The 16,428-nt window shown below is 32.2% G+C and overlaps 1 protein-coding gene across 1 annotated transcript in view; it reads right to left on the bottom strand.

The window, feature by feature from the left end:
* CFAP47 (cilia and flagella associated protein 47) overlaps positions 1-16,428 on the bottom strand; it is a 781,966-nt gene that overhangs the window by 711,097 nt on the left and 54,441 nt on the right. Inside the window, exons 12-13 of the mRNA XM_074302067.1 lie at positions 6,175-6,337; positions 2,260-2,360 (exon numbers count right to left, since the gene is read on the bottom strand). Coding sequence (XP_074158168.1) covers positions 2,260-2,360; positions 6,175-6,337 — 264 coding nt within the window. The remainder of the gene's footprint in view (positions 1-2,259; positions 2,361-6,174; positions 6,338-16,428) is intronic.

Here is a 16,428-nt window from a genome sequence, read left to right as displayed (position 1 = left end):
TTATGTCCTGAGGAGTTGTCAAGATGAGAGAATAAAAGTGTCACAACTGCCAAACTTCACCTACCTCTCCTAAAACTTCTCCTAAAAAAATTAACAAAGGAAATGACCTCACTACTCACTTTATGCTTCCTATGATATTTTTTAAATCTGAATTAACATAATTGCCTAGTGTATAATAATTTTTTTGTTGTTGTTCTTGTTGAGTGGTTTTTCAGTCTTGCCCAATTCCTCTTTATAATTTGATGTGGGATTTTCTTAACAAATGATACTAAAGTAGCTTGCCATTTCCTTCTCCAGCTCATTTTATAGATAAGGAAACTGAGGCAAACAAGGTTAGGTGACTTGCCCAGGATAAAACAACAGCAAGTGTATGAGGCCAAAGTCGAACTCAGGAAGATGAATCTTGCTGACTTCAACCCTTGCACTGAGCCACCCAGATGTCCAAAATAATTTTAATATATGCCTATGACATTTACAAAAACAGGCTAAGAATTAAACTTGTGATTTCATGAGTTCAGGGAGTTTCCAGTGAGGGTTCTCCCCTAATAGTACAGATCAGGATCTTCTCTGAAATTTATAGCCCTAAGTAGAGTGGCTTATCCAGTATCAGACATGTGGTGACTGAAATTATCCCATCTACAATAAGAGAAACAGAGGCAGAGGTCTGAGTTAATGGCACTTTACAAAAAGGTCCATGGTCCCCTCCAATGAAGTAGACCTCAAATCTTCCTCATGATCTGAGACGTCTCCTTCTCCAGGATACAATAGGACTAGATGTCTAGTCATTCCAGAATAGCTATTCCAAATACAGAATAATTTCATTGATTGGTATGTGATACATAAGCTAAAATAAGCAATATGTCATTGGAGTTACAATTTGTGTGGAGCAAGAAATAGAAATATCTCCATATGAGATGGACAGGTTTCTCCTTAATTTGGGCAGGATGAAATGATAAAAGCTGTCATAGTCAGTGATCTAAGTGGTCATAAGAGGTTCATCTGTTCCCATTGGATAAGTGATTGGTCCAGAAATACAGAAACATTTTGTGGGACCATTTAGTTGCTGCCTCTATGAATCTGGGCTTGGTCAGCATCATAACGCAAACAAGAATAGAGAGTCTTTAGTTAACTTCCTATAGCTAAGCAAGTGAGCTTAGACTCTACAGCTCACAGCTGTGGGGCTTTATATACAGAAGTTTGATATGATTCTACAAAATTGATTAATAGCAATTTGAATAGAGTTGGGCTACAGAATGAATTACTTCTCTCAGGTAGTTGGTGTATGTCAAGAAATTGGAAATGAATCTAAATCTTTCTGACTTCAAAGCAGCCCTCTGCCATGCTTCTCAAAAAAAGAAAAAAAAACCTAGTCAATAAATGTAATTATATATTAGAATGATACCATGGGAAAAACATTGACTCTGAACTGAGAATATCTGGGTCAAAACCATGTCTGTGATGTTTAATGTCCATGCAACCTCAAGCAAATCATTTAGGTTCCCTAGAATTGAGGTTCCTCAAATATAAAATGGAGGGGTTAACTAATGGCCTCTGGGGTCTCCTCTGGCTCCAGATGTTTGATCTGCCAGTTCTCATGGTACTGCCACTATCTCATTAACTACTTAGAAAATTTTAATAATAGCCTTTTATTTTCAAAATATTCAAAAATAGTTTTCAACATTCACCCTTGCAAAACCTTGTGTTCCAAAATTTTCTCCCTCCTTTTTCCCATCCCCTCACCCCAAGCAAGCAATCCAATAAAGATTAAAAATATGCAATTCTTCTAAACATATTTCCACATTCATCATGCTGTATAAGAAAAATCAAATCAGAAGTAAAAAATGAGAAAGGAAAAAAAGTTATCAAGCAAACAATGAAAAAGGTAAAAACACCACGTTGTGATCCACATTCAGTCCCCATAGTCTTCTCTCTTGATGCAGATGACTCTCTCCATCACAAAGCTATCAGAATTGACCCAAATCATCTCATTGCTGAAAAGAGCCACATCCATTACAATTGATCATCAAATAATCTTGTTACTGTGTACAATGTTTAGAATACTTTTATGTTCACTTTTTCTTTACATATTAAAACAGGTATAAAGAGTAACACTAATATATTTCTCCATTTAATATGTATATTACAAACTTGTTAAGATTCCTCAAAAGAGATTACTTTTATAATTCACTATTTAAAAGCTCACACAATAAATTAAAAGTCATAAACACTGTTAAAAATGAGTTAATTTTGTATATCTACCTGATTATTTTGGTTTTCATCACTAAAATCCAATGATCCATTATTTAAAGGGACATCAAAAGAAAATTCTGTTTTGGATAACTGCAACGGTGGTTGCAGTACTAAAAAAAGGAAAACATCATTATAATTCATAATACCAATGATATTACTTGTTTTCAAAGTGTCATTCGGTTTGAAAAAATGCAATTCAAGCTTATTTAATATATATCCTATTTATATCACATTTTTACATGTTATATAACATATTTATATAATTTACAAACATATTTAATATATAGTCAGAATATTTTACTTCTATATAGCCCTTAAGGTTTCTCTAGGCTCCATTCTTACTACTAATAATCACTATTATAGTGATCAATTTATTAACATGATTGTATTAAGTGTCAGGCAGGCACTGTACTAGGTGCCTGACTTAGGACTAACCCATTCTCCTGTAGCTGGGGATACAAAATAGAAATGGAGCCATTACTGACTTCAGTGAGCTTATAGTTTGTCAGTATTTTAGGGGCAGAGAAAGGCATTCACAAATGGTGACACAAGAAAGGCCACATGTATGAGGAAGCACTTGAGTTTGGCTTTGAGGAAAAGTAGAAGTTTGAATTTGCAGAGGTGATAATGGCAGGCATTCCAAGCAAATAAAGAACATCCATGTAAAGACAAAGGTGAAGTGTAATGTGTGGTGAATAAATAGCAAAGAGGATAGTTGGGCAGAAAATATAAAAAGAGTAATAATGTATGATGACTTGGGAAAATAAGTTAGAGTCTGGCAGTAAAGGGTTTAATATTCTCAACAGATTTGTCTGTATTTGATCTTAAAGGTAATTGGAAATCACTGGAGTTTATTAAGTAGGAGAGTGACATAATCAAAATCTTTTCAGCAGCCTCATGGAGGATAGGTTGCAGAGAAAAGAGACTAGAGGCAGCGACATCAGTTAGGATGCTTTTAAAAGGGTCCAAATAAGAAGAGATGGGGGCTTGAAATAAAATGGAGCTGCATGAGTAAAGAAAAATGGTCTGTCACAAAAATCATAGAAGAAGGAATAGTTAAAAGCAGAGCCAAGGTTAAAGAGTAAAGGAAGGAATTCATCCAACCTCTCCCAAACTGCTCCAAATTCTTTTAAATAGTGATTCTAACCAAATTTTAGAGCATCAGAATACCTCCCCCCTCAATGAAGTAGAACATTTCCAGCCAAAAGCAACTTAGAAGGTCAAAAGAAAAGATCTATGGCATGATGGTGGAGTCCAGGTGCAGTCCTGGTGCAGGCCATATGCAGATAATAAATTAGGAACAGGTCTAGGAACTAACTTCTGGATCAGCACCAGTTCTGGCAGTTTCTAGACCTCCCAGCCCAGAGACATCAGAGAGGATTTAGAAGCCCAGTGGGAAAGATCTGCAGAATGAGGGTGGGAGTCCAACACATAATCCCAGAGCAACCTGTCTCTGGGATTAGCAGAACAGGACTGTTGTATTAGCACGTTAGATCTTACAGCTACAGTGGGGCAGGGTCACCCCTAACAGTTTCAGGATAGAAAGGAGGGCCTGTGATCAGGTCCTTAAGAAGGATCTCTGAACACATCCACATAAAACCCCTGAAGCTTGGGGCAGTGCACCTTCCACCCTAGAGACAGAACCCTCCTTTAACAAAGAGTTAAAAGCAAGTAATAGACTGGGGTGACTACAACAACAAAATTAGAAAATAGAAAGTTACTCTGGTGACAAGGAAGTTCAAAACACATACTCAGAAGAAGAATAACAAAATCAAAACTCCTATATCCAAAGCTTGCAAGAAAAAATAAGAATTGTTCTCAGGCTTTAGACGACTTCAAAAGGGATTTTGAAAATCAAATAAGAGAGATAGAGGAAAAATTAGGAAAATAATTCAGAGTGGCGCAAAAAGAAATACAAAAGCTAATGAGGAGAAGAATGCCTTAAAAAGCCAAATGGAAAATGATGAACAAAAGGTAGCTGGGGAGAATAATTCTTTAAAAATTAGAATTGAGCAAATGTAAGACTTTATGATAAATCAAGATAAAATAAAGCAAAACCAAAAAAAGTAGGAAGAAATATGAAATATCTTATTGGAAAAATAACTGATCTGGGAATAAACAGGTGTGATAATTTAAAAATTGTTGGTCTAACTAGAAGTCACAATAAAAAGAGCCTGAACATCACTTTTCAAGAAATTATCAAGGAAAACTGTCCTGATATTCTAGAACCAAAGGGTAAAATAGAAATTGAAAGAACCCAGCAATCACCTCCTGAAAGAGATACCAAAATGAAAACTCCCAGAAATATTATAGCCAAACTGTGGAATTTCCAGGTCAAAGAGAAAATATCCAGGAAGAAACGATTCAAGCATAGTGAAGCCATACTCAGGACAATACAAGATTTATCAGCATAAAAGGACTGGCGGGCTTGCAATATGATATTCAAAAGAGCAATGGAGATAGGATTACAACCAAGAATCACCTACCCAGCAAAACTGAATATAAACCTGAAGGAGAAAAGGTGGACATTTAGTGAAATTGTGAACGTTCAAGCATTAGTCATAAAAAGACCAGATACAGAACTTAGGAGAAGCATAAGGAGGCAATCAGGAAATGGATATCATAAGGTTCTTATTAAGATTTATCTGTTTACATTCCTATATGGGACAATAATACCAGTAACTCAATAGAATTTTTTCATTATTATGACAGTTTGAAGGAGTTTATAGAGATAATTAGTTGAATATGAAGGAATAACATCTAAAATAAAAATTATGAAATTAAGGGTTTAGAGAGGAATGTCCTGAGGAAAAAAAGAAGTGGAGAAGTGGAATGGTGTAAATTATCTGCCAGAGAGAGAGAGAGAGACAGAGAGACAGAGAGACAGAGAGACAGAGAGTAGGAAAAACTAGAAGATGGGGAGGAAAAGTGAATGAGTAAACATTACTTTCATCAGAATTGGCTCAAAAAGGAAATAACATACACATTCAATATGGACATAGAAATCTATCTTACTCTGAAGGAAAATAGGCAGGGAATGGGATAAGAGAAGAAGAATTATAAACAAGAGGGCATATTTAGGGAGGGTGTGGTCAAAAGCAAAAAAAAAACACTTTTGAGGAACAACAAGATGAAAGAAGAAAGAAAATAGAATAAATGGGGGGAAATACAGTTAGCAGTAGTAATTATAAAAAGAATTTTAAAGCAAGTTTCTGATAAGCCCTCATTTCTCAAACATAGAGGGAAATGAGTGAAATTTATTTTAAAAAATAATAATAATAAGAGCAATACCCCAATTGATAAATGGTCAAAAGATGTGATCTATGCTCAAATCCCTAGTTTCCTTCCAAGTCACAACTAAAATCTCACCTTCAAAAAGAAACTTTTCCCAATCACCCTTAACTCTAGTGCCTTCCTCTTAGTTATTTCCATCCTGTACATAGTTTGTCATTTGCCCTATAAAACTGTGAGATGCTTGAGAGCAGGCACTATGTTTTACCTTTCTTTGTATCCCCAGTGGTTAGCATAATGCTTTATACATAGCAGATAAATTTGTATTGACTAATGTTAATACATGACAGAACCTTTTCAATATATGTAAAACAATATCTCTTTATTGTTCATTTTAAAACACTAAAACAGAAGCAACTGCAGTTAAGGTAAAAAAAAAAAAAATGATGCAATTAAGAATACTTACCTGATGTGATTACCTGAGCACCCTCTGTTCTGTCTGCACTAATGATATGAAGACATTGCTATGAATCATAATATGACTATGGCATATTTTTTTTTAAAAAATCATATAACCTAGTTTCTGTTCCTTCCAAAGTCTGAAATACAAATTTATTGCATCCCTAAAGTTTCTATACATTTGAAATTTTGTTTTTATCCAAAATCTTTGTTCCAATCATTCATTTTACCTACCAATTGCTTTGACACTACATGGTGGTATCAAAGGGGCTGTTAACGGGATTAAAGAAGCCGAGAGTTGAGTGTCAAAAGAATGTGATGTAGAACAAATGTAGGAGAGTGTTGTTGCCTCCGTGAAGTTAACACTAATTGGAAGACTGAAGTCATATGCTGCCACCTAAGGGACAAAAATATATATATACATATATTATCTGTGATTAAATTAATATAGCGTGTGACAAATTAACCTCTGGCATGAATACCTTTAACTTTCCAATATTGTTTAAAGTATTTCTCAATGGACAGATTTTGATTGTTTTAATATATTTTTTTCATTAGTTAAAGTCAATCCAATAAATCAGAGGTCCACAAGAAAATATTTCAAGGATTCAATGATACTTCCTCCATGTCCTCTTTCCCAAAGTTCAAGGATATTTTCAGCAAAAATTATTAAACAAAAAATATTAAACAAAATCTTTCTACATGACTTACAAAACTAGCAATTAGGCAGGCAGTGGCTGATCAGAAACCTTTCCCATTCTCAGGTGATCTCAAAGTTTCAGATAAATAAAAGATAGATTCTCCCCACCAAAAAATTAAAGGCCTTTAATAAGTAGGATCAAGAGGTTTTAATTAAAGATGGATTTTTTAACATTAACATTTTAATTTTAATATTAAAAAGCATTAAGTTAAAGATGGATAACTTAATGCTTTTTCATGTTAAAATTATTTCATCTTATAAGTGGATTCAACCCTGATGTTTGAAAGTCATTTGTAACTCTCATTTCTGAGTTACAGCTAAGTCACATAAATACATCAGCAATAACAATGAGGGATTAGGAAAGAAGCAAAGAAGGACATTTGCCTTTTCTAGATCAATACTTTTTCACTCATATTATAACATAATAACAAAGTAACGGGAATACAAGGGCGAAGAAATTCTAAAAGGATCAGATTAGGAGTGATAATTTATTTCCTAGGATAGATTCAAAGTACTACAGAACTTGAAATAATCAGATTGATTTTGTGTCTTTTTAAAATTAATCCTACCTACAATTAATTGATTTTATCCTATAACTATCAAAGTCATGATTCTTTGTCTCTGAACTTAATTTAGAAATTTAACTGGTTGGTAGGTAATACGTTAAAATTAAAGATACAGTTCTTCTGTTAATCACTGTTCTATTCTTGCATCAAGGAAATCTGTTACCCTTTTAAAATGCAGATGGACAGAGAATCCAATCTATTATTGTTCCACCAACAAGCAGTCTTTCAGGGATGTCAGGTTTGTTTCCCAAAGAAATCTGCTTTCCTGTCTATGTTCTTATAGGTGCAACTGGACTCAAACAATGAACATTTCTTAGTCACAGGAGGGAAAGAGGAGTTGTTCCCAGTACTCATTCCCATTTTCTGTCTAATCATATTTTCTCCCATCTATGCTAGATTTCTTATTTTCTGTTCTCTCCAAAACTATAAAAAAAATCTGTTCCTCTCATTCAGGGTCCTAGTTTTGCTGAGAAAGCTGAAGTTCTATTTATTGGTAAGTTCATACTTTACAAATAAATTGATCATGCTCGAACTTTGTGCCTCAGTCTACCTTGATTTATAAATGATTACAGAATAAACTATAAATTAGAATGGAACCCTAAGGAATGTGACTGATAAAAAGGCAGAACAAAAAGAATAAAAACTAACTACAGAGAAAGAAGATTGTCCCTCATTAGAGGTCCTCAAAAACCAGATGATTATATTGTATTTAATTTATACTCTAACATATTTAACATGTATTGGTCAACCTGCCATCTGGTGGGGGGAGGGGAAGAAGGGGAAAATTAGAACAAAAAGTTTGGCAATTGTCAATGTTGTAAAATTACCTATGCATATATCTGGTAAATAAAAATTATTAAAAAAAACCAGATGATCATTTAGTGAGCAGGACATACAGGTGATATATATATGCAGATCTGAATTAGAATAAATAACCTGTTAGTTCCTTTCAACCAAGATTATTATGTGAGTGGTATCAAACAAAATGAAATCGCAATGACAGAGAAAGGATAGTTTTTAGAAGAAAGTAGATGAAAATTAAGGATATAAAAAAAAACCCACAAAATTAAAAAAAAAAAAAAGATAGTTGCATTGAAAGGGTATGGCGTAATTTGCAATAAGAACAAAATTAATTATATTTATCTTCAGTGAATTTAACCTAACAATTCCCATACCTTACAAGACGTTCTCAATTGAACCAACCCTAAATAACCTTTCTAAAAAGAAAAGGAAAATAAAATTCACAATCTTTAAGTGAAAAAAAAAGCACTTCTCATCAATACAAAATGAGCTTTGATGCCAAGCTCAAAAGCAAATTGAGGCAAAAATAAAATAAATGATGCTATGACAAAAATCTAAAAGAGTCACCAAAATCAGAAAAGCAAAGAATTCAGTATCTAATAAATTAGAGAAATTAAAGTTCTTAAAGAAGAAATCAAATCAAAGAGAAGAGAATTAAGATCAAAAGCTATTCTTCAAAAGAGCAGATTCTCAGAAAAGGGAAACTGAAAGAAAGAAAGTTTAAAAATTCAAAGATAGATGAAAGATTAATTTAATATAATCAAAACACTAATATTGATAGCTCATATTCATGTAGTCTTTAAGGTTCACAAAGCACTGCAGATATAAATATTGAGTTTATACTCACACTCATCAACACATATATAACTGTATATGTATATATGCTATATGTATACATATATTATATATGTGTATATATGTATACAGTATGTAACTGTTTATATATGTATCATCTAATTTGATATAATCCTTGCAATAATCATGTGAGGTGATGTTATTAAAACTAGGTCACATTTAATGTAGATTTCAATAATATGAAATTTGATTTAGTATGAATTTTTAAATGATGTCAATTTCTATTTCATGAAAGTCGAAATTCAATTGTAATATATGCAAACTAGTGAAAGGTTTGAATATGCTGCTATATGATCAGTGTACACTACCTATTATCTCATGTGAATGTGATATGTTCCTTCATGATATGTTCCTTCATTCATATTATCAATAGCTATCATAACTTTATTTTTAAAGTCTTAACAAAATGGACAAAAGTAAGAATACTTTTCATGTAAACATTGTCAACAGAAAAAAACCAGAGGGTTGTTTTTACATTAGCATTTCTGCCAATATAACTACAAGACTCAATGTAATTTGATATAACTGGATATAATGATAATGATGTTTTCAACATATAAGTCAAGGTTTATTTTTAGGTATAAAATTAGGTCATTTAAAAATAAATTTTGCTTTTTATAATTATTGTATTTCTTTGTAGTAAACCTGAGTCATGGTATTAATATGATTATATTAACTCCAAAGTAAGATCAAATGTAAGAATTCTGAATCTACATTATAAAATATTATAACAATGAAGAATTTTTAAATGGCAAATTTGTTTCAGATATCTGTGGCTTGCAAACAGCTATAAGGAAAAGAGTTGTTACAGTAATAGAAATGGACTATCTGTTAAGTGTGTGGATTTGAATCAGAGACTGAAATAAAAAATGCATTCCCCTTAGCAATGAAACCATGAAACAATGCAATGAAAGTTTTTACTTTGTCAATTAAAAAAAATTAGAAATGAAGTAGACAGTAAAGAAAATTTTACTGGAGGGATTGGTTAGTGTGATCACTTTAAAAAATCTAGTTGAATTATTAAGTGTTGAATGTTAAAATTACTGAAAAGGAGAGCAGTACTTGTGAAGATAGAGCAAATAAATTGAAGAAAATAATTGAAAAGTAATTAATTTGTTCAATAAACTTTTAATATGGATGAAATAAGCTTATTCTGAAAAAGAATGTCTTGACAAATGTATATCTGAGAAAAAAAAATCAACCTGGATTTAAAATGTCTAAGATATAGAAATTATAAATTTAAATAAATACTTGTTTATAGGTCTCAAAATCTTTGCACTCAATCACTTCCATGTCTTCAGTAATCAAATAAGAAAGTGTAAGTGACTAAAACTATTTTGGAAAACTGGTTTTTCAAGTTTGTTTAGCCCAACTATTGAAAAATGTTGCAAAGACAACAATTGCATTTAAATTACAACAACCACATCACTGATTTTAAATAATGCTCCAAGTAATCCAACCATACATAGGTCATTGTGTCAGAATATAAGCATGCAAAGTCACCACAATGTGGCTAAAGCTCTCTGCCTATGCAAGCATCTGTATAAAGATTTAAAGAAAGAGAAAACAGTTCAGGCTATACTATTAAAATATTTTATAATAATGGTGTATTTATCATATTACAAATATAGGCTTGACTAAATGATGGTTTCAAATCATGCAACAATACAAAATTGATTATATAAATAAAGACAAACATGTTTAAGGCAACCTAGACAGTAAAAAATTATTAATGAAAATTTCTTTGAAATAAAAGTAGCTGAAGGAAGAAAGATATCGTAGCAAAAACAAAAACAAAACAAAATAAAAACAGGATAATGTAAAGGTCCTGTATTTAAAATAAATAAATACAGTAAGATTCAAAAGAAAAAATATTGGTCTATCTGATATTAATGGGAATATTAAAGAATACAAACACATCCCGTCATATAATAGTATCTTTATAAAAGTGATCAAGTGCTAAGGCATAAAAGAATTATGAACAATGAAAAGGTATAAATAATAGAGACATCCCTTGTATACTATAATAATAGTTTACAATGTAAAAAGGTAAATAAGTAAATAAAATAAACCTAAATGAAAACTAAGTAATGAAAATTAATGGGGCAAATAATAAATAATGAAAATAACAACATTACAATAATGGTAACAATGAGAAATCATGCAAAAATTTAAGAAACATAATTAAGCAAATCTATAGAAAAAAATTCTGCCTAAAATTTATATGAACAAAATTTGAAAGGGAAAAATTAATGAATAGTACATTAATTATAAAAAAAATTGTGAAAATAAATGAATGAATGCATTAGCAAGTTTAAAATAAGTGCAGAAGAACTCTTAAAATTGAGGTAAATTAAAGAAACATGAAAATAAAAAAAATTGCAAATAAAATTGAAAGCTAATTTTTTTAAACTGAAAAAAGTTAGAAAATGGTCAAGAAAAAGTAAATTGACTGACAAAAAAATGAACAAAGTCACAATCACCAGGGATAAAACAAAAAGAATTATCAAAAGTAGTTGTATGTAACTCTGAGCCAACAGAATGAGCATTCAAAGGAACTAGATGAATTGCTCCAAAAATATAAAATATCCAAACTGACAATTCATGAGAGAAATATGACAGCCAATCTCGAAAGAAAAAAAATTAATAATGAGTAAGTTATAAACAAAATTGCCAAAAGAAAAATCTTCTATATCAAATAGACTTATTAAGTAGATCATATGAGAAATATGAGAATCAAATAATCCTGTTTCACAAAAATTAGAGATAAATCTCCTTTTATGAGTTAAATATGGTGTTAAAAATCAAACTATGCAAATACAAAGAAGAGAATGAGACCCATGATTAAAGAATATTGGTGCAAATGATGAGAGTTATAAAAGGGGAAATCCCTTTTGGATCGGCGCAAGGATAGTCCCATGATGGCACAGAGTTCCCTGTAAAGAAACTTACAGGCCTGAAAACCTAGATTGATTTAAAAAAAAAAAAAAAAAGGTTTATTGTAGGGATTTGGAAGTAAAGTTTAATTAGTAAAGTTGAGGGTAGAGATAAAAGGGCACAGGAATAGGTCCGGTGGGCAGAAACCCTTGACATGACTGACATAAGGATGCCATGCTTAAGACTTCTGCAAAACGTGGACTCCAAAGTAGCCCCTTTTATAATGGGGGCTCTTGGTGATCTTGAAGATGGGTGGAGTCCCAGGTTCCTGGTGGGTTTTTAGCCAGGGTCAGCATTGAATAGAATTCAATAGGTTTAAACTGTGGGGGTTGGGAAAACCCAAGTTAGCTCAGATCTGGTGGGAACTGGGGAAAGCCTAGATTTCACTGGAATTCAAAAGGGTGCTTTTTGACCAGAATTTGTGAGTCAAAAGATCCTAGCTTAAAGGGACCTCAACCCCCATCACAAATGTTATAAACAAACTTCTTAAAAGAAATTAAAACAAAATATAGAGAAGATAATTCACTATGATCAAGCCAAGTTCAAATCAATGATTTAAAGGTAGTCCAACATTAGGAAAACAAAACAATCATATAAAAATGACAACTAACTAAAATTGATTATTTATACAGAAAAAAGTTTGACAAGATATTCATTTACTTTAAAGACTTTTAAAACACAAGCTTTAAAGGATCCTTATCTATTCTGACAAAAAAAAAATCAAAAAGCAAAACTTAGCACTATGTTTAATAAACAGTAGGAATTTTCTCAGAGCAAAAACAGCTAATGCAATATTCAATTTAATTTGGTGGTCAGTATCTAAGCCTGTAATATCTCCAAGCTAAGTCTGTTGTAGTAGAAAGGTCACAGGTTCATAAATTTAGACCTCAGACTTTATTCAGTCAATAACCTCATTTTAGAAATGAAGAGATTGACAACAAGCAATGTTAAGTGATTTGTCTGGGTTTCACAAGGAGAAAGTGATACGATTAGGTTTATTCAAACAGGGGTTCTCAAATAACAGCAACAGTGGTCATTCCACTATACCATGTTCTGAGAAACTTTGTAGTACCTTCATTCATCTCAAGTTGCTTCCTTACATAAAATACTAACATACTCCAGGAACGGAGACACACTTCATACTACTGTGTATAGTGGAACATCATGGTCTATGAAGAATCACAATTGTGGCCCAAGAAGCTATGTCTTCATAGATACATAAGAGATATAAGTAGGCTGAAGTTTATTAGTAGCAATGACTTGTCACAAAGAGTAGAAGAACAGTAGAAATAGGGCTTAGCATGTTTCTGGTTTGGGAATAGACCTTAATTCTACATTCTGGCATACATATCACCACCCAATCCTAGTGAGATGGCGATCCAAACTCTAAACAATAAAGCTTTGTTCAACCCATGTTACAGCAGCATGCCAGTGCCACTGGTCCAAAGTGTGGAAGAGAGAGGATGGGGCAGGCATCATTTGTGAGGAGTTGTGTGGCATTCCACTAAGCCTGAGCTTAATGATGTAGCTGGGAACAAGAGCTCAGCACACAGTTTAGAGAAGTTCTTTCCCTTGAAAGTAATTTAGGGCAGAAACATAAGGCTGATGAGTTGTGAATTTCCCAGCATAAGAGGATGCTGCAACACTTTGAAATCCAGTCCTCAAGAAAACCACTATCAGAGGAAAAGTATTCAGAAAGCAAAGGAGAAGATCTTAAGAGGAAAAAAACCTAAAGACCTTAAGCATATCTAAGTCACACAGGAAGTCTCCAGATCTAGTAAATGAATAAATACTGCAGAATAATTAAAAACAATTTAGCAACAGATGAGGAATAGTGAGATGGCTAGTGAGAAGGCTTTTAAGAACAGCATGGAACCACAACACACTGTTCCAAAAAGAGAAGTGAAAATTGTGAGAGTAGAATTTGTGAAATGCACAGAATAGAAAAACTGCAAGTGCAAATCTTGCCTAAGAAACAAACGAAACAACAAATTTTTGAAAATGTAAATGCGTAAAAGTGAAGATTAAACTGAAAGAGAAGCAGAAAGCAGTAACTGTAAAAGAAAAATATTTTTTCATATAAATAAAGCATATTGATTTCAAAGAACATGTAGAGATAATTTAAAGATTATAAGTCTTTCAGAAGAAGACAATAAATCAAGTAAGAAATGTCATAATGCAAGAATAATATGGGGAAAGCCACCCAGAGCTTCTGAACATAGGGGGAAAAAGTGTTTATCATGGAAATCCATATAGATCACTCCCAGAAAAAAAATCATAGGCTTCAAATACAAAGACACATAATGACTACATTTAGCAATTCCATTGGGAAACAATAAATTATGCAAACAACTGGGAGAGAGACCTTCAAATACAAGAAAAAGAAATTCAAACATCATACTATCGGGTATCTACCAGAAAATACCAAAGGGACTGGAATAATATGTTGCAAAGAGCAATGAAATTCAAGATACAGTTCAATGTTACTAATAAATGTGAGCTTAATTGTAAACAAAAAGATATGAATATTCAATAATAAAGAAGAAATTGAAACATTCTGAGGAAGAAACTCAAACCTGAAGAGATTATTTTGCCTCTTGAAAACAGCCATATAAAGGAGTGAAAATGCAAAAGATAAGGATAGTAATGGCAACAGAATCATAGAAAGACCATAAAGGGACTTCTTTCTAAAACAAAATTCCTAAAGAAACAAGGGTGAAGGTGAAAAGCATATAGATGTGAAGGTAGAGAAAAGAGTCTGATATTCTCATGGCTCTAAAACATGCCTCAAGGCACTGCACCACTCAATGTTTATAGAACTAGATTATAAAACAGGAGGGTGAAGGGAAGAAGGATAAAGAGAGTGTGACTGCCTTGGTCAACTCAAAGGGTAGCAATCAGGAGGAGGTCACTTTAATGGTCTCTTAAGAAAAAGAGAATCTTCAGATGTAGAGGTGAAGGAAGATACTTAAGCAGGGAGAGGGCAAGAGTAAAGCTTTAATTTGATAGTTGGAGAAGATGACATTTATTGATGCTTCTGTGACTTATCTTGACAGAACAATAAGAAATGTTCTATCAAGAGAGATGGAGACCTTGTTCCAGGTGTTGCCTGTGGGGTCTGATGGTAGAAGAAATCATATGTATTATCTGCTTTTATCAGGAGATGGAAAAATGTAGCTCCTAAAGGCTGGAGAAGAGAGCTACATGATCAGGGGCATGGAGGAGAAATGGTTTTACGATGGATAAGCATCCTTTCTATATCCTGTAGTTATTAACTTTTTTCTAAGAATGAAACATAACAGAAAAGGAGAACTTAAGGAGAAAATTCAGCAAAGAAGTTTCAGATACTGCACAGATGGAAAAACCCAGAATGGGTATCTTAGACATTTTGATACCATGACAAATGCGAAGAAAAGAGACTAGATGATTATGGAGGGGGAATCATGAAAAAGAAAATAAGGTTCTAAAGTAAATAGAAACAGAGAATGGATAGTTAAAAAGTGAGGAAAAAACAATTCTCTCTGGAGATTCCCAAAAAAAAATTCAAAAGCTAATAAACAGGACTAGTTTTAAGGAAGGAGAGAAGGGCACAGGGTTTTAATTATCAGAAAAAAAATTAACAGAGAGGACAATTTGAAAAAAAAAGGAATCTAATAAGCAAAAAGGAAAGATAACAAATAGGAGACGGGAAGTTGAGTAAAGAAAAAGAAAGCTAGTAAAAATAGTCAGTTTTTGAAGGATTAAATTAAAGCAACTGAAGAAACATAATACATAATAATAGAAAAGGGGGGAAATAATATCTTGAAAAAAATAAAATTAGAGACTGATGAATAAAAATATAAATTCATATTCATCCCTTTAAATGTTAATGAATTAAATAAACCAAGAAAAAATTACAATTTGAATAAGAAAACAAAGGGGATAATTTGTTTCTTTTAAGGAACATATTTAAAAAAAAAAAAAAACAAAGACATACATAGAATAAAACTGAGGGAGGACTGAAAAAATAAATTTATCATGGATCAAGAGAATACACCAAAAGGAGGAATGGCAATCATGATTATTAACAAAGAAAAAAATTCAAAACATTAATTGAAATAAAGAAAGAAACTATATTATTCTGAAAGGACAACAAATACTAGTATTAAACTAATACTCTGTGAATGCCTTAGCATCTAAATTCATGAGGGAAACATTAACTCAAAAAAAGAATAAATAAGACAATAAAAATGATAGAAAATATCAATACCCATCTCTTAGTTTTGACTATGTCCAACTAAAAGTATAAAAGAAAGGGAAAATATGAAACTATGTGAACTGCTGGAGAATTAGTCAAAAGCCTTATTCTGTATTCTAAAAAGAACTGCAAAAGAATATGCATATTTTTCACCATAACATAGAACTTTAAAAAAATTGGTCATGAATTGGGACACAGAAATATTGCAAACAAATGTAAACAGGCAGAGTATAAAACAGTAAGAAAAGTCAACTATTAGGAAACATAAATGAAAAACATAGACCTAAATGGAGACTTCATAGTGAAATCCTAAATAATGAATGGGTAAATAATAATCACAGAAATAATTAATAACTAGGTGAAAAACACTTATAATGATGAAACTATCAAAT

This window comes from Sminthopsis crassicaudata, chromosome 3 (genome assembly GCF_048593235.1).
Source record: "Sminthopsis crassicaudata isolate SCR6 chromosome 3, ASM4859323v1, whole genome shotgun sequence".
NCBI lineage: Eukaryota > Metazoa > Chordata > Mammalia > Dasyuromorphia > Dasyuridae > Sminthopsis > Sminthopsis crassicaudata.
Note: the sequence above shows the minus strand (reverse complement) of the source record. Positions and strands in the feature narration are given on the sequence as shown.